Genomic DNA, 27,306 nt, shown 5'->3' on the forward strand with positions numbered 1-27,306 from the left:
TCAAACCCTCCTTCAAACAGCTGGAAGTGTTTGTGGCTTAGAGTTTGAAAAGGCCCTATTGGTGTGATTGTGATCAGAGTCCTCCTTCAAAAAGAGAGGTCGCCTCTCAGGAATAACTCTAAAAGTACTTGTACAGTATGTTGTTGTCCTAACTTCTGCATAAAAGCATGCTTAATACTATTATGCAAGCTCAACCTGTGTTCATGCAGGCCCACGGGGCTCCTATTATGGCAATAAAAATCAAATTATGAATGATATCCCACTCTGAATTGAAATCTTCTCAGCTATGACTGCCTATCATAACACTTTATTCTGATATTTCACACACGGGTCAACATACGCAATGGAGCTGGAATGCGAAAACACTGTCCAACGTGTGTAAGTAAATAAAGACTATCTGGAACATCTTTATTGACTTAATTTTAGATCTCAGGAATGAGATCAGTACAAACACAATGGACTACTGTGCAGATGATATGTTAAGCATGTTGAGACACACACCTGATATACAGACACACTCGAGCAATTATCAGTGCACAGGAATAAACACAATTTGCTTTAAGCAGCGCTTGTTAAGTCAAGAAAATGTTGTTGAAAAGCGGTGTAGACGTTAACAACGGAGGTTAAACGACCCGCGTTGGTCTGCTGCTGCTGCCAGCAAGCAGCTTTGGTGGTGGACTTTTGAGAGTGACTGTGGAATTTAGACATTTCGATTTGTGACTCTCTGGTCACAAACAAGCGGATTCTTGAGCCTTCAAGAAAGCCCATGGGTCAGATCTGGCCGACAAAGCAAAAATATTTGGACTTAAAAGCTGAGGTCTTCTTTTTAGTGATAACTAAAAATAACCAGATAACTGGAACGACATTGTAGAATTTCATGGTTCAAAAGTTTATAGTGAAGTCTAACCCCAAGTTTACATTACATTCTGAAGTGATTTGGAGGTTAGAACAAACCCTTTTGGATTTTTTTCAAACTCAGGCACCTTTACATGTGGTCTTTGACCCAAGTCTTATCCACTCAACAGTCAGATCAGAATGCATTAGATTTCTTTTAGCGCCTCATCGCTGTGTAAATGTGCATGTCGCCATCTTACACTCTGGCAAAAAATAAACAGGAGAGCAACAAGAGGGACGGAGGAGATGAGGAAGTGTCACATTTGTTAGACATAGTATGAGGTAAAGCTTCTGAAACGCATGTAAACAAACCGTTCTTGAGGAAATTGTCCAATTTGAAACAATTTTTCGCAGACACAAGATTGTTAAGCACATGACTAACATTTTAGTTAGATTTGCTCATGTGTGACAGTTCGGGGCCTCAAAGGTGTTTTCAAAGGACATGACACTAACTGACATAATTGGGAATCATCAACATAAAAGTTTGGATCTGACAAAAAACCTAAATAAGCATTAAGGCTTGTAATGTGAATGTAGCCTAATGTACTTTTGAAACGAATAACAGGGGGAAAATTAAACCTTGGTCTCCTAACCAGCAGAGTTTTACACTAAGGTGTAAATGAGGTAGGTCACTGTCAGCGTGTTTGCATTGACCTGGTAACTGTCATGTAAAGTGGAAACCTGGTTTCTCTAATCAGGATTGTCACAGTGGAAAGTGGAGTCGTACTGAAGTGCATTATAAGAAGAGGCCGTTCTAATGGTTTGGCCACCATATTTAAAATGAATGAGGCCAAAATATTCTGTGCTGCCTGTGGAGAAACATTTTCACGTATTCTTATGTTCTAGAGACAGGATGGAGTTGCAGATGAAAAGAAGAAGGAAAAAAAACAACAACAACAAAAAAAACACCTTCCTACTGTGTCTTGCTTTGTTTTCCGCTTTCCAAATATAACCAAGACACCAGCGTCAGCGTCCACGTGAGGACACTGTAATAATTCAAAGGGATTCAAATCAATCAATGTACTGGATCAAGCTGACAATGTATTTGCAGATAATATGTAATTATGGCTCATTTCTTCCACTCATATGTTTGGTCCCCATCTGTCTACTTTAAATCTCCTCACCCCCCTATATACAGGATAATCCTTTACTGTTCAAGGCTTAGCAGCTCAAATGTTGTTCTCTGCATCCCTCCTCATTTCTAATGGATGTTCTGAGAATCAAACATAAGTCAATAATTTATCGAGTATTCATACAGCACGGAGTTCCATCCTTGAATTAAAGAAAGACTGTTAAAATGCCGGCCTGATTCTGCCGATGCTTTCTGCCCATCTAGAAAAAGAAAACCTATTGTGAAATCTCTGGACGGGGGAAAAAGGCAAAGGGCTTAGAGCTGAAAAGTAAAAATGAGCTGAACTTGGCTCGTGTTTGACATTCACACACACACACAGAGCCTGTTTTGTTCCGTCGAGCGGTGTTGGACTGGTGAGAAAGCCAAGCTATCAGGAAATAGAGGGAAGCTGGAGCCAAAAACTCTGCACGCTGGCTTGTCTCGGCTCACACGTCACATCTATACGCTGAAACATATGTGCTGTTTGTGTTTATTTTACACATTGTAAAAAGGCATCCGAGCATCCACTGGCGCTCAGTGCTCCCATTTGTAACAGCCCCATTTCAGATTCTTCAATGTCTGCCGTGTGGGGTAAAGCACAGTGGCAGCTGCATTGCAAAGCATGCACACAGAGGGACATCCGTCACAAGTTGCAGATATAACCATCATTTCTTATTCATTGGAGCACTGCTGGAGTCCCTCAGCTACAGGGAAGCCACACAGTTAACTGCACATGGTGTCTTTCCTTATTAATATATGAACATGTGAATGATGTCCACTGAAAATGTTAATGCTTCAGCTAAAAATCTTTAATATCAGGCACTCGTCTTAGCTTTTAATGGACACATCACTGGAAATCATTTTTGTGGAATCTTTCATCCCAGGGCAAATCCTCACGTCGCTTCAGCCTCACTCTGCGCTTAAAAGTGGCTCGTGCTTGGTTCTGCTTTTACATCTAAGCGACAAAGAAAACCACTGAGAGCCAATCATATGTCCAGACAGACACTTGGCTCGCATGGACTGGAGGCCCATTTGAGCTTACAGTCGGAAGAGGCCAGCTGATTACAGGCCAAGCCCCCTATTCTTTATGGCCACTAAAGTGTGACACACCGAAGCCGACAAACGGGGAGTGTGACAGCGTGACAGAAACCCTGATGGACCAGTGGAGCTGCAAAAGAGAAGGACTTAAACTACCAAGATCACAGAGGGCCAGCAAAAAAACCAAAGGAACCATATAATGCCGTCCAATGAAACTCCACAATCCACAGCCTTAAAAATGATACTGTTATGATGTATCGACACCTCTCAAGTTTAGCATTCATGAGTCAATATTCATTTTGTATTACGAGGATTCAAATCTGCTGCTTTACACATTTTCAAAGAGAAAAGAGATTTTGACACTGCTTCTGTATGAAAAGCCTAACCTGAGAGTCCAATTTTTATTGTTGTGGGACCTTTTACAAATGTTTCAGAATATTTATTCTATTCTTCAGTATGCTTCGAGAACGAAAGTCAGATTTAGATTTAACAGCATGCACAGCTGGGTTTTTTTTCTTGCTATTTTTCTTAATGGGTTTTAGCACTGTGAAAAACACTGGATGAGTCGCTTGCACTATTTATAGCAATAGCTCTACATTAGAAAAGACTCATCTTAGATTTGTTGGTCACTCGGGTCTGAAAACAATATCTGACATCAAATGCAGCCAAAAATAATGCAGAGATAAGAGATGTGAGAGGGAAACAAAACTGTAAAGCTGTGGGCTGAGAAACCCAAAGCAATAAGCTAAAAAATTAATTTAATAAAAAGAGAATTTTAGCATTTTGACAAGTGGTGATAATTTTCAGTGAGTTCCCGTTAATGAGTCTCCTCAGGTTCAGTGTTCTGCACCAAGTCACTATGATATGTTACAAAACATTTTAAGATTACTATATATATTATTACTATATTTAAGTGTTTTTAAATGTTGCTCTAACATACAGCATCTGGAGTAGACCTGTACATATTACACATCTTATGAACAGCCTCAGATTTATTTGTTTTTAAAATAAATTAGTGAGTACTTGCACTTTCCTATTTTAAATAAATAAAGAGCATTGTAATCAATACTCCAAATGTATTTGTAGTGGAGCATTTCCTTAAGGCAAGTAATTGTACTTTTATTTGAGTATTGCTTTCGTGTAGGTCTATCATCTTTGCACATGCTTTTTTCAGCACATCTGCAAACTGTCAGTTAGCACTAGAGCATGACAAAATATCACACACACACACACACACACACGTCATAGATATCAGATAGGAGCACTCCCTTGTCCCATCAATAGTTCACACTGTACATGTCTGACCATATGTTAAGGCCTCTGTGACATGTCGTTGTTTCTAGACGGTTACTACTGGCCAACAGCTAAAGCTCATCAACGCCTGCTCAAATGACTTGAGCCATTAACCTTCCTTTTACACCGCTGACCTTTCACTCTAACCAACAGACTGGGAGTCAATGTGCCCGATTTGTGATTACACATATTTGTTGCAGCTTCAGAAAGGAATGTGATCCCTAGACACACACACACACACACACACACACACACACACTTTTACAACTCTGTCAAGCACACCATGGGTTCAAGCTAATGGATATCAAAGGGCCTCAGAGGGACAGGATAGGGGCAGGGGGGTCAGAAGCCTTGAAGGTGGAGAGAGGAAAACACCAGGCCAATAAAGCATAAGCCCTGTTTGATGTAAGGGTGAAGAAATGGAACAGGGAAATGCTTCAACGCCAAGTTGAAAGTCAAAACAAAATATTACCTTAATGTTAATATTATGTAGGGTTGTGATTATCTGAAATTTTGCAAGGGGAAACTACAAACATACCTTTGGATAAGTGCTGTTGAAAACAGAAAATTCCACAAATGGCCTTTACTTTACTCTGTACTGTAAGTGTATTACTTATGCATTATAGAACAGTTTTGAAAAATTATGTTATGTTCCCACATATATAAGTAGCATTAACCCACTTTAAATGTATTGGCCTATACCACAATATAAAGAAAATTTAATTAAATAAAAAAATTATGTATTTGTATGTATGTATAGGAGTAATCTATGTAGTGATCCATCTATCCATCCTCTGTATCATATTAAAAAGGGAAACACTGAACCTCAACGAGGCCTTAAATGAAAAGTTACTAACACTTCACAGTGGGATACGATGATTGTGTTGGTGGGTCCCCCTCCCACTACTGTGGACATACTGTATGAGGTCAGTGTGGAGAGCAGGCTGACTTACCATGTGGTAGTTGATGATCTCCTGGAGGCTCTCTCCGCACTTTTCCAGGCACAGCTACAAAGACAATAACACAAATAGAAATATTCTCATCACAGCGGCTATATTTGCATTTGGGGTTAAAAGAGGAAAATATACGCTGTCACAACCTAAACCCCAAATTTATGGGAATTCTGAATGAAAGCAAATGAAAAGATCCACAATGGTAAATCTAAGTCAAATCTGGTCAGTGTCATGTGAACTGGAGAATTTTTCCCCCTTGAACCTTGTACGGGAAAAGGAATTATTTTATTTATTTATTTTTTTTACAATGGAAACTACAAATATGAGCCATCCTTTAATAAGAAACTCACAATTAGTCCTACAGCTGAGGCCAAGAAAGCTTTTAATAGTACTTTAAGTCAGCAGCAATGAAAATAGTCCAAGGCACTGTTGCTGTGAGGTGAGCCAGAGGTATGATTCCAGACCTGACCCGTTTCTAACTTAGTAATCTGTTAGTAATCAGTATTATTCACACACAGAAACCCACACATCACTCAGAGATTAAAAAAAAAAATCCCCATGCCTGGAGACACTGACCATTAACTGACTGATAAAAATATGACAAATGAAGGCAATAAAGCCACAATAAAGGTCTAGAGTACAATGGTTCAAACGGAGGCCACTTAAACGGAGGCTCATCAGAACCTCACCGAGATCATCTCATCCTTCTTGCACTGCTGGGAAAGGTCCCGGATGCCGTTGACAAAGAGCTTGTTGGCGCTGACATACACCTTGCCTGCTTCAATCATCCCACTGCATAGCTTCACCAGCTGTGGAGAAAACAGACACATTTGCAGAGGAGAGCTGAGGTGTAACTTCTGCTAACACACACAGTAGGGAATGACATCTCAGGTGGGCTCCATATGTTGGTGTCTGATACCACTCGGCATCACAGACACTGATAATTAAGCATGTCTGGTTTGTGTATCTTAACAGCATACTGTAACACAGTGAGTAGGCCACAATGTACATTTACTCTGCAACTGTCAGCAAAATTTTTGATCTTTGCCATGAAGCCTGCTTTGTTTAGCTTCTACTTCCATGAGAGGAAACTTTGTTTAATTTTTTTCACTCTGTTCTTTCGCCAGGCTTTCTGCTTTTCAGCACCCTCCCAGCTGCTAACCAGGCATGATGGTAAGCTGTTCTTATTATATCTAAAGTTGAACATTTTAAGGAAAGATGATCAACAGCATTCTCTATCAGCAGGGGGTTAGTTGGTCGAGTGGTCACAAGTTGGTCACAGGGTCGGTGGTTTGTTGCCCGACTTCCCCCCCGGCCCAGGCTGTGTGTTGAATGTGTCTGGGCAAGACAATGAACCCTCAAAATGCCCGACCTCAAGCCTCGTCGAGGTTGTGCAAGCCAGGGCACCTAAAAGCTGATGCCAATCCTGATAAACCTGGGGAGGGTTGTGTCAAGAAGGGCATGTGGGGAAAAACCTATACGAAATCTGTGTTTACCACACAATCTGCTTTGGCAGCCCTGAGTGAAACAGGAGAAGCCGAAAGAGAAAAAAGAAGTCTCGCTTTGCATGACATATAACACTTCACTGGCCTGGGTTTTGGTATTTCTTCATACAACACAATCGGAGAGTAAAAGCTTGTATAAGACAAAGACAATGCAGTACATGCAGCAGCGTGTTGAACAAAGTGGTAAAGAATAGATTACTAACAAGCTCAAAGCTACAATGAAGCATGCACATTACGTGATGTGATTACACAAAGTGATACATTCATTATACTATACACTCACTGGCCACTTTAATTTTTTAATTCATTATATTTGAACAAAAAAAAAAAAAAAAAAAAAAAAAAGGCTGTTGTCACCGGATCTCAGCTGACTGCTGTCAGAGAGCTGACAGTAGTCACGTGATTACAAGAACCAACCTGATGATGATGAGACAGACAAAAAGGTTTGGTGAACAAAGTTTAAATTTAGATAATGATGATGACCAAGCTGATACTCCCGTTCTTCTAATGCAGTTTTTCGATCACTTGGGTCCTTACAGGTTTTGCAGGATTATCTTATAGAGAAGCTCAACAACAGCATTTCCACTGCTCAGTCCCACCACTTACAATTATCACCGGATGGACAGTCAGTCCCGCCTTCCCTCAAATAAGAGTTTGTAATGCTTTTGCTGCTAACACAGTGTGCAGTAAGCCAGAAAACTGTGTGGCCTTGGAGAGATGATACAATTTCCAGCTTGGACACCAGTGGAACGGTGTAGCAGAAAGTGTGACTGTCATGTTTTAAGGTTTTAACACATTGAGAGCGACATACCAATCAATTCTGACTTGATTTGTTTTACCTTATCAAGTTTTGCCTCGATCTCCACAACCTCCGTCTCCACCTCATCAATATTTGCCCTGAAAAAAAGAAGAAGAAAAAAAAACAGAAAAGAAGAGAAAAGCAGTTAGTGCATTTGTGGTAATGCGTTAATGTACACTGTACTACTGAAACAAATGCTTCCCCACGTTCTGAGAAAGCATGAGGATTCTTCATAAATCTCCGAGTGACAGATGGACTTTTGTGGAGCCACAGCCAGACATGTTCTACCAGCAAGAGACCAGAGTTTGGGTGTGTTTTAAGTGAGCATGATGCTGTTCTGGGAATAGTTTAGCTCAGTCAAAACAAAGTGACAGACAAGGTCTCTACACAGTGTGGGGAATGTGCCTGTCTGGCTCATCCCGCAATCCCCAATCCACCTATCCACTGTCAACACCACAACCGCATCTGGAGCCTGGACCACTGGGAGAAGTGTGATCTACACCCAGAGGCTTACAGCTAGATAAAGTCCCCCGCAAATGATGTCATTTGACGTTTTCCTTTTTATAATTATCTACTCTTTGTAGCAAAGTGGGTTCTTATTGATTTACTTGAGTGTAAATATGATCTGTAATAAAAGCCTCATCACATAATCATAGCTCTGTATCCTTTATCTTCCTAAGTTTGGCCACACTAGCATCAGCCCAAAGACATGAAATGTAAGTCAGAGAGTCTGAGACATTCCCTTTGAAAGGCTTTTCGGAGAGGCCAAACTTGCTCACAAGTCTTTGGGCTAGGATCCAAGTCAAGTTCTGGTCCCAAGTTTAACTCAAGTTCCAAATCCCTTATGGTTGTCAAGAGTATTTCATAATTTGTAGCATGCCTGACTGCTCAGAACATGTTACATATAGGAAATTTACCTCATTTGCTGTTACTTCCACTCACGGGAAGATGAATGTTTGTTGAAGGCCTCTAACCGGTACAGCAACTTCAGTCATGGTGGCTAACTAAACTTTCAATTTTATTTCAACCGTGACCAGTCATACCACATCAAAAAGTCAATGAGAGTCCAAACACAACATAACTTGAACGGCATTTACAACATTACTAACATAAAAAAACTTAGACCCCACACATTAACAGTCCTCAGCACATATCCAAGGGACTGTTATACTGCTTATCGTGTTCAGGGTCACATGGGGGGCTGGAGCCTATCCCAGCTGACACCCACATTCACAACTAAGGGCAATTTAGAGTCACCACTTAACCTAACATGCATGTCTTTGGACCATTGGAGGAAACTGGAGTACCTGAGGAAACCCACCCAATAATGGGGAGAACATGAAAACTCCCCACAGAAAGACCGGAACCCGTAGACGGATTCAAATCAGGGACCTTCTTTCTGTGAGGTGGCAGCGATAACCAATCCACCTACGTGATGTATCAAATAGAAATAAATGAGAATGCTCCAAAATGTTCTAATCAAGCAGAAATGGATAGAAATTCGGTGATTGGTCAGAAGGCTGAGCCTCACTCCAAAACTTTCAAAAGTGAGTGAGCATACAGGGTTTCACTGTATGATGTGGTCGGACTGTATGACAAGCAAAAGCACTTTTGCTTTCTTTGAAACACACTTAAAGCTAGTATTCCATTTGAAATCAGGCAGATGGCGTATTAAATCACAGCTCTATACACAGAGCACACTTTGATGAGAGTACTGGTGGCACATATCGACCGTGGCTGGCAGGATGTAAAACTCGTATCCGTCTCATCTCTTTCTCTCTGGCCTTGGGTGGATTAGCCTGCTTGGCCCGGGCTACAACAAGCTCAAGGGAGGATGGATGGCACATGCTTTCATATTCCTCTCCACCCCCACAGCTCTCGCCAACTCCTTTTACATGAAGCAATTCTGGAGGGGAGAACTACTCCCGAGAGGAAATATCAGTCAAAAGCTCGGACTTGTGCAAAACAGAAACATCAATTACCTGAATAATCACTACCATATTGTTTCGCATGTGGACGTGCGCTGTTGTAATGTCAAGTGAGTTCTTACTAAACAGTCTTCAGTTAACCACACCCAGGGATAATCGTGCCGTGAGCAAAGCTGTTTTCATTGGTGAAGTCATTTTTGAAACTGCCCCTTCTAATGTGAAAAAGAAGAGCTTGATAGAAGTGCATGATAAGCAGCAGATAGACATATCTTGAAAGAATATTATTAAATGTCTGCAGAAGCCCAGCACCTTTCATAAATAACCAATTTAATTGACACCAAGAGGCTTTCAGAAAAAAATATTTTTAGATGATAAAACACTGTGTTGTCTGCAGAAGCTTTCACATAATGTATTCAACCCTATTCTTGTTTATTCCACTACCATTTGGTTGAATCACAAAAAGAAGAACACCACCATCAAAAACACATGGCCAAGAAACAGGTTGTCAACAAGACAAGAACCAGTATGTTGGTGAATTATGCTCCCGCATTAAACCAAGGCCAGAGGACCAGCACTGGGCAACGAGGCAATATGATTCCAAAAAGGAGCAGTTACAAAAACGTAACTAGATTTTTCAGAGTGACAGAAGGTCTGAAAGTTTTATAAAAAGAATAAGATTAATTCAGTCTAATTACAAAAGCTGTATTGGGGGGGGCGGATGTGGCCAAAGAAGGTAGAGCGGTCGTCCAACAATCCTGCAGTTTTGGTAGTTTGATCCCCGGCTCCTGTCTTGGCCTTACTGTTCCCAGTCCTCTTTCTGGGTTGGCTGATGCCATGTTCCTTGTCCTGTACTTAGGTACCATCTGTTCCTGGGTCAGCAGATGTCCCGTCTGTTCCTGTTCCGTTTTCTGGGCCGGCCAACATCTCACCTGTTCTTGGGTTGGCTGAAGCTCCGCCTGTTCCCGAATCTGTTCCTGAACCTGCTCCTGACTCAGCCAATATCAAGCCAGCCCCTGAGTCTGCCCCTAAAGCAGCCAATAGTAAGCGTCTGGCTGGAGTGGTCAACATCCAGCCTGCTCCTGAGGCAGCTCCTAGGTCGGCCGATACCTCTCCTGTTCCTGAACAAATTGTGTTTTTTCCCTGTCCCCAAGTTAACCAGCGTACTCCCTCCTTCTGTTGGCTGAGGACCTACTGTTAAATCAGCCACCATTCAACCTGGTGTTGTTTCTGAGCTGTCCCCACCCGACCTGTTCCTGGGTCAGCCGGTGCTCTGCCTGTTCCTGAACCTGTCCCTGAGTTTTGCATTACACTCCCCCAGCTCATTTAAGGAGCCGCTAATGATAATTTTACTACTAATTACTCAGTCAATGAAATGTGAAAATATGTCCATTGCAACTTCCCAAAATTAAAAGGTCATGTCTACATATGTTCTGCTGTATCCGAGCACACGGCTACGCAACCTAAACTTAAAGATATTCCAGTACTAAATATATAACAAAAGGAAAATCCACACACTGGAGAAACTTCAGCCAAACAAACACTGATATGATTGATTCTTAAACAAAATAGACTGTTAATGTGGCTCAGACTGCCAATAAGCCAGTTATTAGTTGGAGATGTGGACACTCTCTCTCTGTTGGTGTTTAACCCATCCGCAAGGTGTAACCCCCTACCGCCCTATCTCACTGCACATGCCTCCCACACACGCACTCAGTGCCGTGGGCTTGTAGCCACAGCAAACACTTCCTAAGTGGGCCACAGACGTCCCTGACGTGCTTGCGAGTTGACCCTTATTCGCACCATGGGGAGCAGATTAGCCAACTAGATAATAATGTGACTCACAACAAGGTTACGGTGACACAATTAACCATTGTTGCACCATTAAACCCTCATCAGGAGACTATTAAATAGCAGTAAAACTACCTCCGGTTCACATTTCGGCAAGCAGACCAACATCACTGATTGATTAAAATAAACATGCACGTCCATGGTTGTTCTTAGAGTCTTATTAGGACTGAAAAGCAAAAACACACTAGTAAGTTAATAACATGCTTTGGCATACTGAGTTTATATTTGCCCGTTCGTGTGCAGGATTAGTCTGGGATCATTTATCTGACGTGGAACAGTGCAGTTAAGCAGCAGTGTAAAACATAATAAACACAGACTGTGCTGAGCAAGCTGTAGCTTCGGCGGTTTCTAGGTGCTGACGGAGCATCCAGAGGAATGACTGAAGGGCCGTTTACTGGGCCCAAATTTGAAGAGCAACTGAGTTTTTCTTTAACTCAGGATCCACCCCACGTCTTAACTAGTTTCACTTGATGCTCTGGGTGTACGTGCTGGTGCTGTTTGGTGGTAAACGGCTGTACAAGCATCACCACAAATAAAATGTTCTCCCTCCTTCTGTAAGCAGTGATGGAAAGTGCATTAAGACCCTTTAATTAAAGATGCAATAGCAAATTATTTTGGCCACTTGGAAGCAAATCGTGTGATTAGCTAGCGAATGACAAACTTGTTGCCAAACGTTGCTTCTTTACATCTCTGGCAGCTATAGAGAAACATGACCAATGATTGGAAGTCATGTTTCTAGTTATTTTCACTGCACACTTCACAATTACCTATGTCTTTTATAGTCTGTTGTTTGGTGACAAGCTAAAGCAGTTTTTACTGAAAACAAAAAAAAGCAATAAAGTGGTGAAAGTGAACTAAAGTAAAGTAAAGCTGTGGGTTGTAATTTAATACAATAGCAGGGTTTTTTCCTTGCCATATGATCTCTTAAGTGCAGTGCCTAAGCGTTTTAAATGCATGTGCTGCCAAAAAGAAATATTAGAGGTATTATCCAAAATGCAAAGTTAAGCTGATTAAAAAAAAAAAAAAAAAATACCGGTCAATCAATACTCAGTGTTTGAACAATCAAAATAAGACAGCAGATTGGATATTTCTTTGTAAGATCACCTCAGGATGGTAGTTGAGATGGGTATTGCCTCTCTTCATGTTGTAAGTGGAATTATCATTTGCATTTGTGTTCAAATTTCACAACTTTCAGTTGTTCTTCAGTGCTTTTTTTCCCCTCAGAAGTTATAGCTTCAGTTTGTCCATTGAGCGAGGTGCATTCAGGGACACAAGGGAAAACCCTGAATAATATAATTCCTTATGTCTGTAAAGTAATCAGCAACTAAAACTGTTGTGGACGAAAAAAGTAAATTTATTTTTTTTTAAATATGTAATAGAAGTAAGTAAGCTGGATATAACTCAAATTTGTACAGCAAATCTACTTCTATAGTTCACAGCACTGTCAGTGTTTCTTGGCTGCTGTGTGTGATGGCTAAGAGAGATGCAGCTGTGTTTTCTAGGATAGATTTGAGGCGGCCCGAATTGGTGGCGTTGCTGGAGAACAAGCAGGTGGGTTGCTGCGGAGAGAGTTAACAACTGGTCTAGCTAGTGACCCCTAAAACACAGCCATGGCTCTTGAACCAAATCCAAAAGCATCTGCCAGACGGAACCAGTGACTGAGCCTACAGACGGCAGCCCACTGAAAACAGGGAATTAGCCAGTGAGTCATGCAGCGATGTTATTGCAATATGGTTCGTATGCCAATGTACAAATGAGAACAGCTGTGGAGCAGACTTGATGCTAACTTCAAGTGATCCTCCGTAATCAGCGGACTGATACGAGTCTGCTCATTTTCTTGCAATCCTCATTCAAAAGCGACCACAAAAGAGTTCATCAGTGTGGAGACTTTCAGACACCGAGAGACAAGAGAGAGCAGGAAGTGGGGTGGAGGAGGGGGGAACCAAAGCGTTGGAGACACTGCCTGTCTGAGGCCTCCATTGTGACAAAGAGGTCTCCTGTCTGTAGAAGAGGCAGCGTTTTGTTTAGTATTGATTGCTTTAGTGCCCTAATTGAAGCTGGACTGCAGGGTTGAATGGCTGATTGAAGGGTGGGAGTCAGAGGGAGGGGACATCGACCAGCAGCTCGGGTTATTCTTATCCTCATGCACCCTGCTTAGCTCTCCCCCTCCTCCTCTTGGTCCAGACCACCATGAACTAATGGAGGGTCCAGGACCCCTTCAGTGCCAAGTATAACATTTGTTGACCTCATGTGAGCCACACCAGTTTAGTCTTTTTACTACACGTTGCTGCTGCTGATCACTTGTCAAAGTTGGATCACGCATACACGATTTTAGAGGTCACACCTCCACCATATCACGGATATCAGATTAAAGGTACCACATGTAACTTTTTTTGGAATATCGTGTTTTTAGTAAACATATGCTTCAAAAACATACTTCAATGTAGAGAGGTTACATCAAAAACGTGTGTAACTCAAGCACTGACAGCAGTGCAGATAGTCTCTTCTAAATGTTTTTTAAGTCAGACTTGCCCTTCTAACAAATCAGAGATTCTTGGCTGGTGAATTTAGTGGCATTCAACCATTTCAGAAAGCTAGAATTCACTTAATTAGCTTGGTAGTTACAGCCAGTAAAATGACAGTAATCACAGTCCGTAACATTTCTGAAAGTCAATGGTTGCTGACCAGAAATTACAAGCCTGCTTTTGTCTAGCTTTCAAAATTGAGCTATAAAAAAAAAAAAAAAAAAAAAAAGAAAAAATTATTATGTGGCATGCAAGAACAGAAAACCTGACGGGCACAACAACAATACCTAAGGGGGCTTTGTGAAAAGCCAATTACTGCTGCCCCTCTAAAATGTAAACAGCCAATGCTGAAGTCTCTTTTGACATCTAAAGAGACTTTTGCACTCATCCAGTGGGCATCACATCGACATCATCATCATCCTGCTAATTTAAGAATTATAATGCCCCATAATCTGCAGAAACCCAATCCTAATGAGCTTAAGGTGCAGAATGAGTTCAAATGTCTCCAGTAATGCCGTCCACAATGCACGTCCAAAGCCCCAACTATTGTTTCCTAAGCCCAGGCTTTTATTTTCACTTGGAAGATTAGATATGTTCCTCATACTTAAACATGCCGGCTTTCTCGTTCAGGAGAGAGAGAGAGAGCACAGCCGCACTGTAAACACTGCTTAGATTTCTGCACCCGACTATACTGGGTGTGCTGCCGTGTCTGCGTTAACCTAACACACATCTTTACTAACGGCCTCTGAAGTGACCTTTCTGCTACAGCAACAATTACTCATTTATTTTTCGATTAGCCTCAGCACTAAGCTTGCAGTGAATGCATAGGTTTAATCGCGTGTATGAATCTGTTGTATCCATCCCAGGGTGGGTCTCATAGCAGGGGCTCACACTATGTCAGTACATATGTTAAAGGCCTGGTTGGCTCTTCCACAAGAGGAAAATTATTACTCACCGTTCCCATCCCTCCGAGTGCATTTGTGCCAAATACCCATGTCCCAAAACAGCATAGTAGTATCCATTCACCAAGCCTGGTTTCACAGCTTCATCCACCTGCTGCCAGACAGACGAACCTCCCATCCCACCCAATCATGTTGTAGATTCATGAGATGAATCAAATATGTATGTGTGTAAAACAGTTATTAAAAAAACCCCATGTTTATGTGTGTCATACATTCTAACTGATAACAAACCAAAAAGACAAATTGCTCCATTGGGCAAAATAAACTCTGTTAGACCAGCTTCACAGTGTTGTTGCACGCAAGGAGAAGCCTAAGAAAACCAAATTAGATTAAGCATGGTTTCTCAAAATAGATGTGTGCGCTTCATATTTTCAGCAACAATCTTCCAGACATTTTGTCACTGTTTGCATGTGCTGCCATTTTACTGGTTCAGTCCACATTTTAAGTTAGAGACGTCAAAGGTCTACTGTGTTTTTTTTTAACTTTTGCTCTGTCTTTGCTCCTAGTATCAGCAATTACTGTGATTTATTCTATTTTATTGATCATGGGTCCAAATCCCTAGGCTTAAGGTAATGGACAGGTGCACTAAGTAAAGAAGACATCGAAAGCGTTGGTGCTGAAACGTCTGCTTTTCTACTCAACCGTCAACCAGCAACCAGGTTTTGGGAAACTGGTTATTTATTTAACTATTTATTAGGACCACCATTAAAACAAGAAACCCACAGTTAAATTTGATTCGTAATGCCATCACCTTCATCATGGGTCTGAAAAATTAAAAAAAAATTAAAAAACAAATAAATAAATAAGTCAATGAAGGATGGTAATTTATCATCCTCTGCTTGTCATCCCAGAGGGAGAAGGCTGGCAGCTGCCATGCCAAGTGTTCTAAATGCACCCATCGTGCCCGTTTTCTCACAATGATGTCAATTATCCAAACCCTGAACAGCATTTTTATGTGGAGCCCAGAACACAGATCCAGAACACAGTCTGGACTGGAAGGAATAGGAAGTAAAAACATATAAAAAGGTAGAAGAATCTGACTGCACAGTCTGGCTGACACAGTACACAACCTCTCCAAAGTCAACACTCCTTGTGTGGGTTTTCGTTTTAATCTAGTCTAGCAGCAGGTTTAGAAGTCCACCATCAGATAACCAGTCTGCCTGCTGTGGGTGAACTTTTGCCTGTCTGCTTCTACACCTCTGCCTCCTCCACCTTCCCTGCTACACCCCTGCCATCCCTCGTATGTACACACTTATCGGGTAAACGCTGTAAGCTGCCGACCACAGCGCATAAATCCTGAGGGAACGTAAACCCTGAAGGCTTGATGTGTCTCCTCAGAAAGAAACCCCAAACACATTTAGTGTAAAAGAAAAAACTTGAAAACCACTGAACCAACATACAGAAGGAAAACATATGTCAAGTATTAAAAATAAATACTTATTTACTTTTCGGAGGACAAAGCTATTACCAAAAGCGTGATTTATTTGAACAGAAAAGAAGCTTTTTTTTTTCTTCTTTTTTTAAAATATAGATTTAAGTGCATAGGAAGGTACCAATGAGTTCTGCTTTCAGCACTTTTCTGAATATTAGGAGTGAGTTTGCTGAGTGTGAAGAGTTTGGTAGCTCTTTCCACCATCGTGGTATCACAGATGTCTTGCGGTGCTGGGACCACCAGACATCATTCATTGGCAGAGCGCAGCCAATGAGAGTGATTGTAGACCTGAAAGAGGGAGTTGAGGTAAGCAGGAGCTGATGAGGTGATCACCGTGTAGGCAAGAGACAGAGCTTGGAACCTGATGCGAGCAGTGACAGGAAGCCAGTGTAGAGATCTGCACTTCATACAGGTAACCTGATTATCAGGGCATTGCAGTAATCGAGGCGTGATGTGACCAGCGCCTATACCATGACATGGGTTTGATATTCCTGATGTTGTAGATGGCACATCTGCACGCGGTCGTCGACGATGACCCCCAGATTTCTGGCAGACTTAAGGGGACAATCACTGTAGATCCAATGTTGATGCTGATGTTGTGTTGTGTTGTGTCGAAGATCTGGCTGGGAAGACGAGAATTTTGGTCTGGGAGAGATTGAGCTGAAGATATCTCTCTCATCCAAGGAGAGATGTCTGAGAGACAAGTAAAAATGCATCATGAGACAGTGGAGTCATCCAGTGGAAAGGACAGGAAGAGCTGTGTGTCATCAGGATAGCAGTGACAGGAAAAGCCATGTAAGCGGATGATTAAACCCGGGGATGGAGTATAGATGGAAAAAAAGAAGAGGACCAAGAACTGAACCTTGCGGCACACCAGTAGAGAGGCTACGAGAGTTAAAAACATGCCCCTGCCAGGGTACCTTGAAAGTTCGTGCCAATATGCAAGACCGAAGGCAGGCTAGACCTAATCCAGAGATGCCCAAGTCAGTGTGGACAAGAGTATCTGATGGTTCACAGGGTCAAAGGCTGCAGATAGATCAAGTAGGATGAAGACAGAAGACTGACCTGCGGCTTTTGCAGCTTGAAGAGATTCCACCACCTTCGCTTATAAATCTGATAGATTGGCAAACAAGTATAAATCCGTTTTCCCTCATATATCTGGAACGCTTGTCCACTAAAAGATCATACTTCCTCATCACACAAACCAATAGCCAACCATGCAAGGCCCATTGCCAAATTTGTGATGCTTGATTTCACTTACAAATCATCAAGACATCAATCATAAACAAAGGTTGCCCTGATCAACAAGTCACCAGGGTCATTTTCTCAGGCTTTGACAAGCTCCCTGCAAATCCAAAAGCCATACAGTGTTTCCCATGCTGGGTAGAAGTGATCTTTACTGTATGTGTTAAGTTGGTGGAACGCTCCCTAATGGTTTTCCAGCTGTCTTGCAAAACAGCCAAATCAACAACAACTATTTTTTCAAACATTTCTCACATATTTAGTTATTAAAGTTACATAAAGACTATTCAAATATAATCAAAATATTTATAATAAATCCTCCTCCTCTTGTATCACACTGTCAGTGTCTTGTTGGATTTTGAACAACATGTGTGCATATTTTCAGACCCTCCCTTGGTGTGAGGCATTCGGTTCTGGCACTGTCCAACGACCAACGGTTCACAGGCAGTAAAGAAGCCAGGCAGGCTGAGCCCCGAGCACATAACAGGGATAACATTTCCACTTTATCCGAGCAGATGAATCACATCTTGTCAGCGTGCTCGTGAAGAGAATGCGAACAGAGAGAGAATTCTTCTGCAGAAACACTCGAGTCAGACATGACTTCTGCAGCCAAGCTAATTCCTGCAAAAACTCCTGCCAGTGCTGTTCATTGATACATGCAAGGAATTTTTATTTTTATTTTTTAAATCAGTCAGATTCTGGGTTTCATTTAAACACAGCTTACTTTAAAACAATGACTATACAATTAAATTAATCGTTTTTTACATTTTAGGGAAAACTGTTCATTATTTGTTTTTGTTTTTTGCTGAGTGTTAAAGGAGTTGATAAATTCCACTCTCACGTCTCTTTGGGGCCAAGGCGAGAATAAAGACTGGAATCAAGCAGAAACAGCTGGCACGGTTCCGGTGAAAGACATTTTTTTCTGATTATACCATAAAAATGTGTTTTAGAGGTGTTTGCAGGGGTAGATTTTGTAACTTTGGGACAGAGCCACGCTATGTGTAGCTGTTCCCTCCAGTTCAACTCCTAATGCAAACGGTACAGTGCTTATAAAAGGATTAGGCCCCTTTACAATTACCTCCATTTTATTTATTTCAAAATCTATTCATGATCAAGGTCATTTGTCTTTTTGCCAAAAATGCACAGAAAAAAGATCCTCTCGCGTCAAAGTGAAATTAGTTTTCTACACAGCAATATCAATTAACCAAATCGTATTCTTATTATCTTATATATGTATTTATTTTTTCCTTCCAGTTTATCCTGTTTCCAGAGGACCACAAAGGACCATGTGGTCTGCATGTTTTCATGCCCTTGCTGACTCAGAGTGCAGTGGCTCGTCCAACCTCAGTTGCTGGCGTGGGGAAGTTGGTGGTTCGTTTTTTTTTGCCCCGGGACACTTCAACATATGGCCAGGCGAGAGAGTTGGGCCACAAAGCCCCAACCATGTTGCAAATAATCTACCAATTGAGCCACTGCCTCCCCATTGTCAGTTAACTATATACAATCCCACAATGTGATGCTCGCCGTTTTTAAAAATGAGAAAAACCGTGTGCGCAACACGCTTTAATCAATTTTAGTGATGACGAAATATTAGAATGATCAGGAAATGTTAATTTCCTACTCACTGTTCAATAAAGTACTGAGTGTATGTTATATAGAAAACAGTGAAACTGTGACTAGAGAGTAATTTTAGACAAAGCCTGTATGTGAAAGCATTCGGTCATAAACCAAAAACACTGCACACATGGAAAACTCAGTCTACAATTATGCTAAATTTGTTAAGCTAAAAAAGACCAAAATCGAGACATTTCCCATACATTAAATTACAAAAGTCAACTTCATGGTGGCAGTAGAAGAAATATAAGATCAGTAGGATTTCTCTTTTGAGATTCATGCACGTCTAAACAAAATTTCATTGCAACTCATCTCATAGGTGTTGAGATATTACAGTTTGAACCACGTGGAGAGGAATCCAGTCAAATGACAAAATTATCCACAAACCACTGAAGCCTGTTTAAATAAGGATAAAGGCACCTCCCTAACTCATGCACACATACAGTAGATGCCGGCAGCGAAACCCTGACCCCTGACCCTTCAATGACCCTGTGAGGGTGAGGGTACCACTGGGGATCAAGCAGTTGCCCTCAACCCCAATTTAATCACAGTTCGGGGTCTGGCATACAGAGACGAGAAATAAGATTGGCTGCCAAAAGAAAGAAAATACTGCGCAGCCACAGAGAGACAGGCTGATGATGAACAGCAACAGCTGAGGAGCCATTTCCTGCTCTTTTTGAAACACTGCTCATTCAAATTCAGTCAGTCCAGAAAAAAGCCCAGTTTAGTCCACTGTATCACAAAGTTATCCATATAACTTGAACTAAAGCTAATAAATATTTATCTCTCTATTATCTGTATCTGCTTTCCCTGTTTAGGCTCACAGGGGAGGGAGTCCATCCCAGCTGTCATAGGGCGAGAAGCAGGGTTCACCCTCACATAACACGTACCAGGAGGAAACCCACATAATTTAAAGAAGACGTAAGCACAAAATATGCCAACTAGTCTTTATTCCCCATTAAAGTCATACTTGGAGATTTTGTTTATGTTTGAAAAAACATTCCTTCCATTTATAACTCATCTGGCTTTGGCAAAACATCTGGATTAGCTAATTTGGGGGCCGTTGTAGCTCAGTTGGTAGAGCAGTCATTCACAAACCACAGCGTCATTGGTTGAACTGCCGGTCACTCGGCAAGATCCTAAACCCCAAATTTGTCCCTAGTCTCTGCTGCTTACTTTAAGTCATTCAATGCCTGGTATCGTTTACGGTGGACCCCAACAAAACTCTTCAGCCCGAAAATTGGGCGACTGGGGTGCAGGATCCAATCCCAGGGTTGTTGGTTCGATCCCCGGCTCCTTCAGTCACGTCTCAAAGTGTCCTTGAGCAAGAGACTGAACCCCAACTTAATTGCTCCCGGTGAGCTGCATAGCAGCTCCCCCATCGGTGTGAGCGAGTGTGTGAATATGAGTGAATGAGAAGCAGCCTGAAGCTCTTTGAGTACCAACAGGTAGAAAAGCACCATAATATATATATATATATATATATATATATATATATATATATATATATATATATATATATATATATATATATATATATATATATATATATATATATGTATGTGCAGACCATTTCCCATAAATGTCTAATTGTATTTGTTGCCATTGTAACTTCAGCTTCTCGTCTGGCGAATATATTTAAGGGTATGTTGCCCAAGTAATGCCAGACTTATTATGTGAATATGAAGTCTTCTGCTTGCATGAGCAGATGTGTTAAGGCACATGGATGAATTGAGCAGTTATAACTTGGAATTCCTGTGATGTGGCAGAAAGTTTCTGTCCTGCTGCACTGAAGTGGGATCTGTGAGGGTTTTTTCTTCATGTGTCAGCTTTTCCACTAATATTTCAAAGATTTAACTACAGGTCAGCTTTGGAACAGATGTCTTCGGCTGAATATCGTCTTTCATTATGAAGTCACGGAGCTAGAGACATTTCAACGCTGAAGACGTGTCATAAGAAAGTATCTAAAAGTAAAATTCATACCGTATACATACTGTAATCATACTGCGCTTCACAAGGGATTTCAGAGCATGTTGAGCTGTTTAAATAACCTGATAAGAGCATTAATATCCGGTTCATTGCCAGAGAAATTAAATATTAATACACAGTGTGTGTGCGTGAAACATGGAAACCAGGAACTTTCTTTGCAGCAACAAAACAAAAGAAGAGACAAAAAAGCAGCGCCGTCCTGACGGGAGATGAGAGGACAACACAGACTGTAGAGACTACATTCAGAGGACTTTATTTATAAATATGACTGTATTCACTTACAGTTTTGGCCCCAAAAAAATTATATTACATGAAAATTGTAACTATCAAACACGTTTAGAAACCTTTTAGTGAGACCAGCTCTCACAGACTGGGTCAGACTGGTCTGTCAAACACACACTTATTGATTTTCTCCGCTGGCTGTCATCACCAACAGCCAGATTAACACCGAACCACCCAGGTCCAAACAGACAGTAAGTATGTGCCCATCAATTCAAGAAAGAAAAATATGACAACTAAATTCCCAAATGTGAGAATTTTACTTCTTTTGTTTTCTATGAACATTTATGGGTTTTGCACTGCTGGTCAGAGAAAAACACTTTTAAACATACTGAGATACAGTAATTGTTTATAATCCAATAATTATACTGTTAAAATTTAAATTGTAATTAGTGATCAAATGAGTTGCAAAACATTTTCTTTTTACTGTGGTGTGCATTTTTGAGTGGTTAAAACCACTGATTTTGATACAGAAGGCATCCAGGTGACATCACTTGGAGGAACTTTGTGTGTAATCATGGTCAATCTGCTTTTCAAGAGCTTCCCCAGATGACATTATATAAACTCCTCATGGTGAGAAATGTCATCTAGAGGAGTCTTTGAGCTAGAAGCAGAGAATAATTTTAATATAGCGAAGTCCGAGGAACCTTTAAAAGCATTAATGTGCATTTACACCGTAAATTAAAGCCATAGATCGAAAGTTGAAAATTGGTGAACAAAGAGAGACATGTCATCTGTTAGTGGACCGTACAGACAAGAATCCTCCGTCCTGCGATTTCAATTCATTCTAGAAAATTAGACTTAAAGTGGTTTGTTCCTTTCCCAGTTTTCCACACACCATGCATGTTTCTGAGAGCCTCTGGAGCTTTGCGGTTCAAGCTGCCTTAGCTACTAATACCTCCCCTGGTCTGTGCTGACCAGTGAGATTATAGGGATCACTTAGAAACTACCGATGACAAAGAGCTACATCTACTGCATTTAACGAGACAATCGGAGAGGAAGAGGAATCAAGACAGAGGGTTCTAAAAATACAAGCATAAATTTCAGCTTCCAGTATTTACAGTGAATTTGGAAGCAGTCAAGTGTTGCTCTCTTCCTGAACTTCCTGCTGAAAGCCGTGTTCTTGGAAGCTGAAGAGGAATGCAGCTAAAAAAAGAGACACAATGAATGGAAATGTGGCCAGCAAGTCCTGCACAACCTTGATTTGTTGTGGGTCAGCGGTGAAAATCATTCTGGAAGTCCTACAAACAGCAACTCCCACTTTGATACCAACACAGGAAGAAAAAACAATCCGGCTTTCACTCTCCCTGCTCCAATGGAGAAAACGGCGTGAACGAAAACCACTGCAGGAGATTGACTGTCAGCAGGGATGATGCAACAGCGTGAAACTAGACTTTAGCAAATACTTACATTGTAATCATGGGATCTTACTGCATTTTCTTGAGCAGGAAAAAACAAAGAGTAGCTACAAAACATGGAAACTGTTTAAGGTTTGACACTGTATCTAGAAGCCAGTAAACTTTTAACTTACTCAATAAAGAAAGGTTGTGATGATTAAAAAGAAAGAACATTTGAGTTTTGAGCACGGATGCCCTTCCTGCCACAACCCTCCCATCTTTATCCGGGGTCAGGACTGGCCCCAAGGTCGCCTTTGGCAGCTGGATGGGGCCACACCTGGTGGGGTGGGATGCAAACCAGCGGCTTTTCTGCATCCCAACCCAATGCTCTAGCACTGAGCCACCAGACCCCCAAAAAACAAGCCAATATTACAGCCATAATAGCAGCCAGGGGTGACTGTAAGTGCAACTTTTGAATGGCACTCATGCTAAATTACAGGTGCCTCACAACAGCCATAGACTGTGGTTTGATGCGATCAATAGTGATGGGCGGATCGATACCAAAAAAAAAAAAAAAATCGATATTTCGATTTTGACGGCCAAAAATCGATTCTCAAGTTAAAATATCGATATTTTCTGTTTATTTATTCATATTTTCTCTGCAGTCATATCCGAATGTTTTCTGCTCCTTCTACATCAATTTGTATATTATTTGTGATGCACCGCATAGGAACTACTTTTCCTTCCGCCGATCCGCCCCATGATCCACAATCTTCAACTAAACTTCTTTGACACGTGCTCGGCCGGCTGCCGGCTCCGCCTCCAAACACAGGCAGCATTTCGTACCGAAATGTATCATTTTTATTCACGGACTATTTCGCTACAAACGTTCTGTTTCAAGAGAATTGTAGAAATAGGCAAAGTGTGTCTAATCCATAATTGGTTTTAAACAAAGGGAAGGAAATACAGATGGGTATATAAGACATACATGTAGATGAGGGCGAGTCATGGATATGAAGTGACATAAACTGTTCACCTGATAAAGAAAGTGTCATGCTGTTGTCATGGAGATAAGTCAGAACGTTAATACGTTTTATTTAAAATAATGAAAATGATTTTTCTGTCGTTTTAATGTTTTTAATTATTCCCTGTAAGGGCTCACGTGATTGTATTTCATCGTGATCAGATGACAGAATTAAAATAACACTCTGGATATCGGATCGGATCGAATCTGAAATCACTGGTATCGCCCATCACTAGTGATCAAACTTAACCTGACAAACTGGCATTTCAGTGCCTAAGATGGCACGAAACTAGCAAGGACACTCGACCGAAAGATCAGGCTGCTGACCCCTGCGATCCCAAGCCATAGCCACTAAAATCTGACAAATGATTTCATCATTCACTACTGTCAGAAGGACTGGACAATAGTAATAAGATACCAATAAGGTTAATTAAATATAAAAATAATATTAATAATACACTGTACATTGTGCCATTGAGTGAAGTGAAAGTCCTTCAAAAGCCAGAGATACGCTCCTGTCTTGTCCATTGGAAGTGCCTGCAGACTGTATACTGTTTGTACCAAATGTGCATATGCAGAACCAATGGATCTACGTTACAGGTGGTGTATTTATGTAATGAAATGGTGAAGATGCTGCTAAGTATAAGGTTAAATTTCTAAATGTGCGTAAATATTGCAAATATTTTCCAATATTTCTAAACTATTTTAAACTAAGATAAAAGCAATTTTAAATAAAGAGAAGTTTTAAGTTAAGAAGGCACTAGATGAAAAGCTTAGAGATTATTAATGTGATTTCAATTTATACTGAGGGTCCAAGTCAATCCATTTAATAGTTCTCAAACAAGATTAATTTAAAAAAAATTCGACCTCTTAGTGGTGCTAGCTGCAAAGTCAGTAGATGACCACAATTAGTAGGATAAATCCTCTGGAGAAAACAAATGTCTGTAGAAAGAGCAATGCGGGCTGTGTGACACATAAGCAATATTGATTTAGCGAATCTCTTTGTCCAGGTTTTTCTCAAGAGTAGGCGCTCCGACACCAAACCAGGTCTTGTTTCAATCGAAAACTTCAGAACAATCGGGGATCCAACGACACTGCACGAATATAAGGTTTGGCACACAACAGTGAGGAGGACTCTATTATTGGCTGCGATTAGGCTTTTTGCCAAACCAGCTGGATGTATTGGCCATGCATAATGCAATGCCAGCTCCATTCAACCCCCCACAGCAACAGCATGGGGGTTGGGAGGGGGGTTTGCACAATTAGGCCACCACAACCCGTGGGGAAATGGCACTTCAGACGTGGGGCCAACAAAGACGGTCATGTAGAGGAAATGTGACAAAGATTACCCCATTCAACACAATGCTCTGTAGCATTAACACCACTCCTGCATTACGAACTGAACGGGTTTGGTCTGGGACTGCTTCCTCTAAAACCAGAAAGGAAACACATCGCCTGGATGGACAATCTCAATTTGTGTGTTTATCATTACATAGGAAGCCGGAGGAAAGGTACAACATCATAACAGTATTATAAGAGTGGGTGGGGAGTAAGGCACTGTTGATCGGGAGGGAAGGCGGTGAATGGGGGAAAAAGGCTGATAGGCCAAAGGAAGGTCAGGATACGAGAGGTCTCGACAAGCAGCGCAGGTTTATATTAACACAGGGTGGTCTGAGATGACTCCAGCTCACAAAAATGCCAATGAAGATATTCGGAACAAGGGAGACGAAAGGAAGAACACACACACACACACACACACACACACACACACACACAATCCAGAAGAGGCCTGGGCTGTGAGAACTAGCCTGGACAATGTTTCATTGAAAGGAGGGAGACAATAAAGCTACAGACGTGGTGCTTCTCGCAGGCTTTTTCTGGGCGGCACACCAGGCTGCCTGGGTAAAGAACAGCTCAGAATAGAGCAGCACTCACACTGAGCTAATCCTGCAGTGTAACATCCTGACATTTGGGGGAAATAGCCCAGTGAGATCCCTACAGAGGCGTGATGTGTCCGGCTGTGGTGGGGCTGAGCTGGGAGTCTTCCCGGCATTTTTGTGGGCCAAACATGCAGCTTGGCTTGCACTAGAAAGACATACCAGACGTGTGAAGCATTCAGCTCTTTCCTGTCTAGAAGCTGGAGGGATGGTGCTCGCAGAAACAACTGTTTAAACGACAGGCAGCTTCCATGTGAATTATGCTGACATCCCTTTCATGGTGAACAGGCCCGAAACATGAACAATTCAACTGGAAGCCTCCTGTTTTATATTAGACCCTGAAATGAAACATTGCTGCCTTTGAGATTCATGGTAGCATGAAAATGAAGACCACCTATCCATCATGGGAATGTCACAGTGTCAGCTGACTCAAAGACAGTCAGACATCAAGGGAGGCTTTGGATCCCGTCACTTCCTTCTGGGTTTCCCCCAGGTGTTTCCTCCAGTCTGAAGTCAGCAACATGCCCCTGATGTCAGTCCCTGGCTCTACTCCATGACCCACAATCCTATTCCATAAGTTCACGGACCTGGATGTTGATGTGATGTCCTGTGCGAACCAGATGAGACCTAACCGGACCCTGACACTAGCAAAGCAAGGAGACAAAGGAGGGAGGATACTGAGAAAATAAGGATCTGCAATTTGCGTAGCTCAACCTGGGATGGGATGAAGTTAAATACAATAACAACTGTTCTCAGCCAATTTTCCCCTCGTTGAACCCACAAACCGTGTGGGAGAAGTCTACCAGCACACAATGGCACTTCGTGTGCAAAATACAGCGAAGGGCAGGATAGCTGCCTGTCCTCAGCTAACTATGTTGAAACATGGTACTGAAAATAAGTCTCTGGAGAATTACAGCTCCATTTATTCTGCTCGACATAGTGGGAGAAAAGAAGAAAGCAGAGTTTAACAGTGCTGTGAGAAAAGTGGAGCCACCGCTCACGGGTCTGTTCACCAAACCACACTCTCCAGAGAGCCACAACAAACATCAACAGCAGAGAGAAAACAATGAAAAACAAGTTAAGTGGAATGCAAAGGTCCAGGCAGCTGTTTGGTAAATGGACCAATAACCATTATTTTCATTGTTAATTATTCTGAAGATTTTGGGAATCTTTTGAATAGCTTGGTCTATAAAATGGCAGTAAATGATGAAAATTGTCCATTGCAATGCTATGCAGAGAAAATTGTGCCCGAGGGGAGGTTTTCAAATGTTTGTCCAATCTTTTAAAAAAAAAAAAGCCAAAGAGGTTTTTCGATAGCTGAGAGAGAAAAGAAGCTGAAGAGGAGCCGGGCCATGCAAATGATTTGGTCTTCCTGATGGATTAATCAACATTTTATTTCAGCTCTATTCAAAAAGTAGGGAATTATTGTTGACTCAGTGCTGGGTGTCAAAACAGGGGAAACAACCTTCTCACACACACACACACACATCTCTCTGGGGTTTTGCCCTTTTACTCTGAACCTGCTTTTAATATATGAGCGGACTGACGCATTTCCCGACCCGTCCCCAGACACAGACGAAAAAAAAAGTCTGCCCC

At 41.5% G+C, this 27,306-nt stretch overlaps 1 protein-coding gene across 3 annotated transcripts in view; it reads right to left on the reverse strand.

Moving 5' to 3' along the window:
* acap3a (ArfGAP with coiled-coil, ankyrin repeat and PH domains 3a) overlaps window positions 1-27,306 on the reverse strand; it is a 61,258-nt gene that overhangs the window by 25,623 nt on the left and 8,329 nt on the right. For all 3 annotated transcript variants that reach the window (XM_067526419.1, XM_067526417.1, XM_067526418.1), the window contains exons 2-4: window positions 7,634-7,691; window positions 5,979-6,098; window positions 5,290-5,343 (exon numbers count right to left, since the gene is read on the reverse strand). In XM_067526419.1, the coding sequence (XP_067382520.1) occupies window positions 5,290-5,343; window positions 5,979-6,098; window positions 7,634-7,691 (232 nt within the window). The remainder of the gene's footprint in view (window positions 1-5,289; window positions 5,344-5,978; window positions 6,099-7,633; window positions 7,692-27,306) is intronic.

The sequence above is a fragment of the Channa argus genome, chromosome 13, assembly GCF_033026475.1.
Source record: "Channa argus isolate prfri chromosome 13, Channa argus male v1.0, whole genome shotgun sequence".
Lineage (NCBI taxonomy): Eukaryota > Metazoa > Chordata > Actinopteri > Anabantiformes > Channidae > Channa > Channa argus.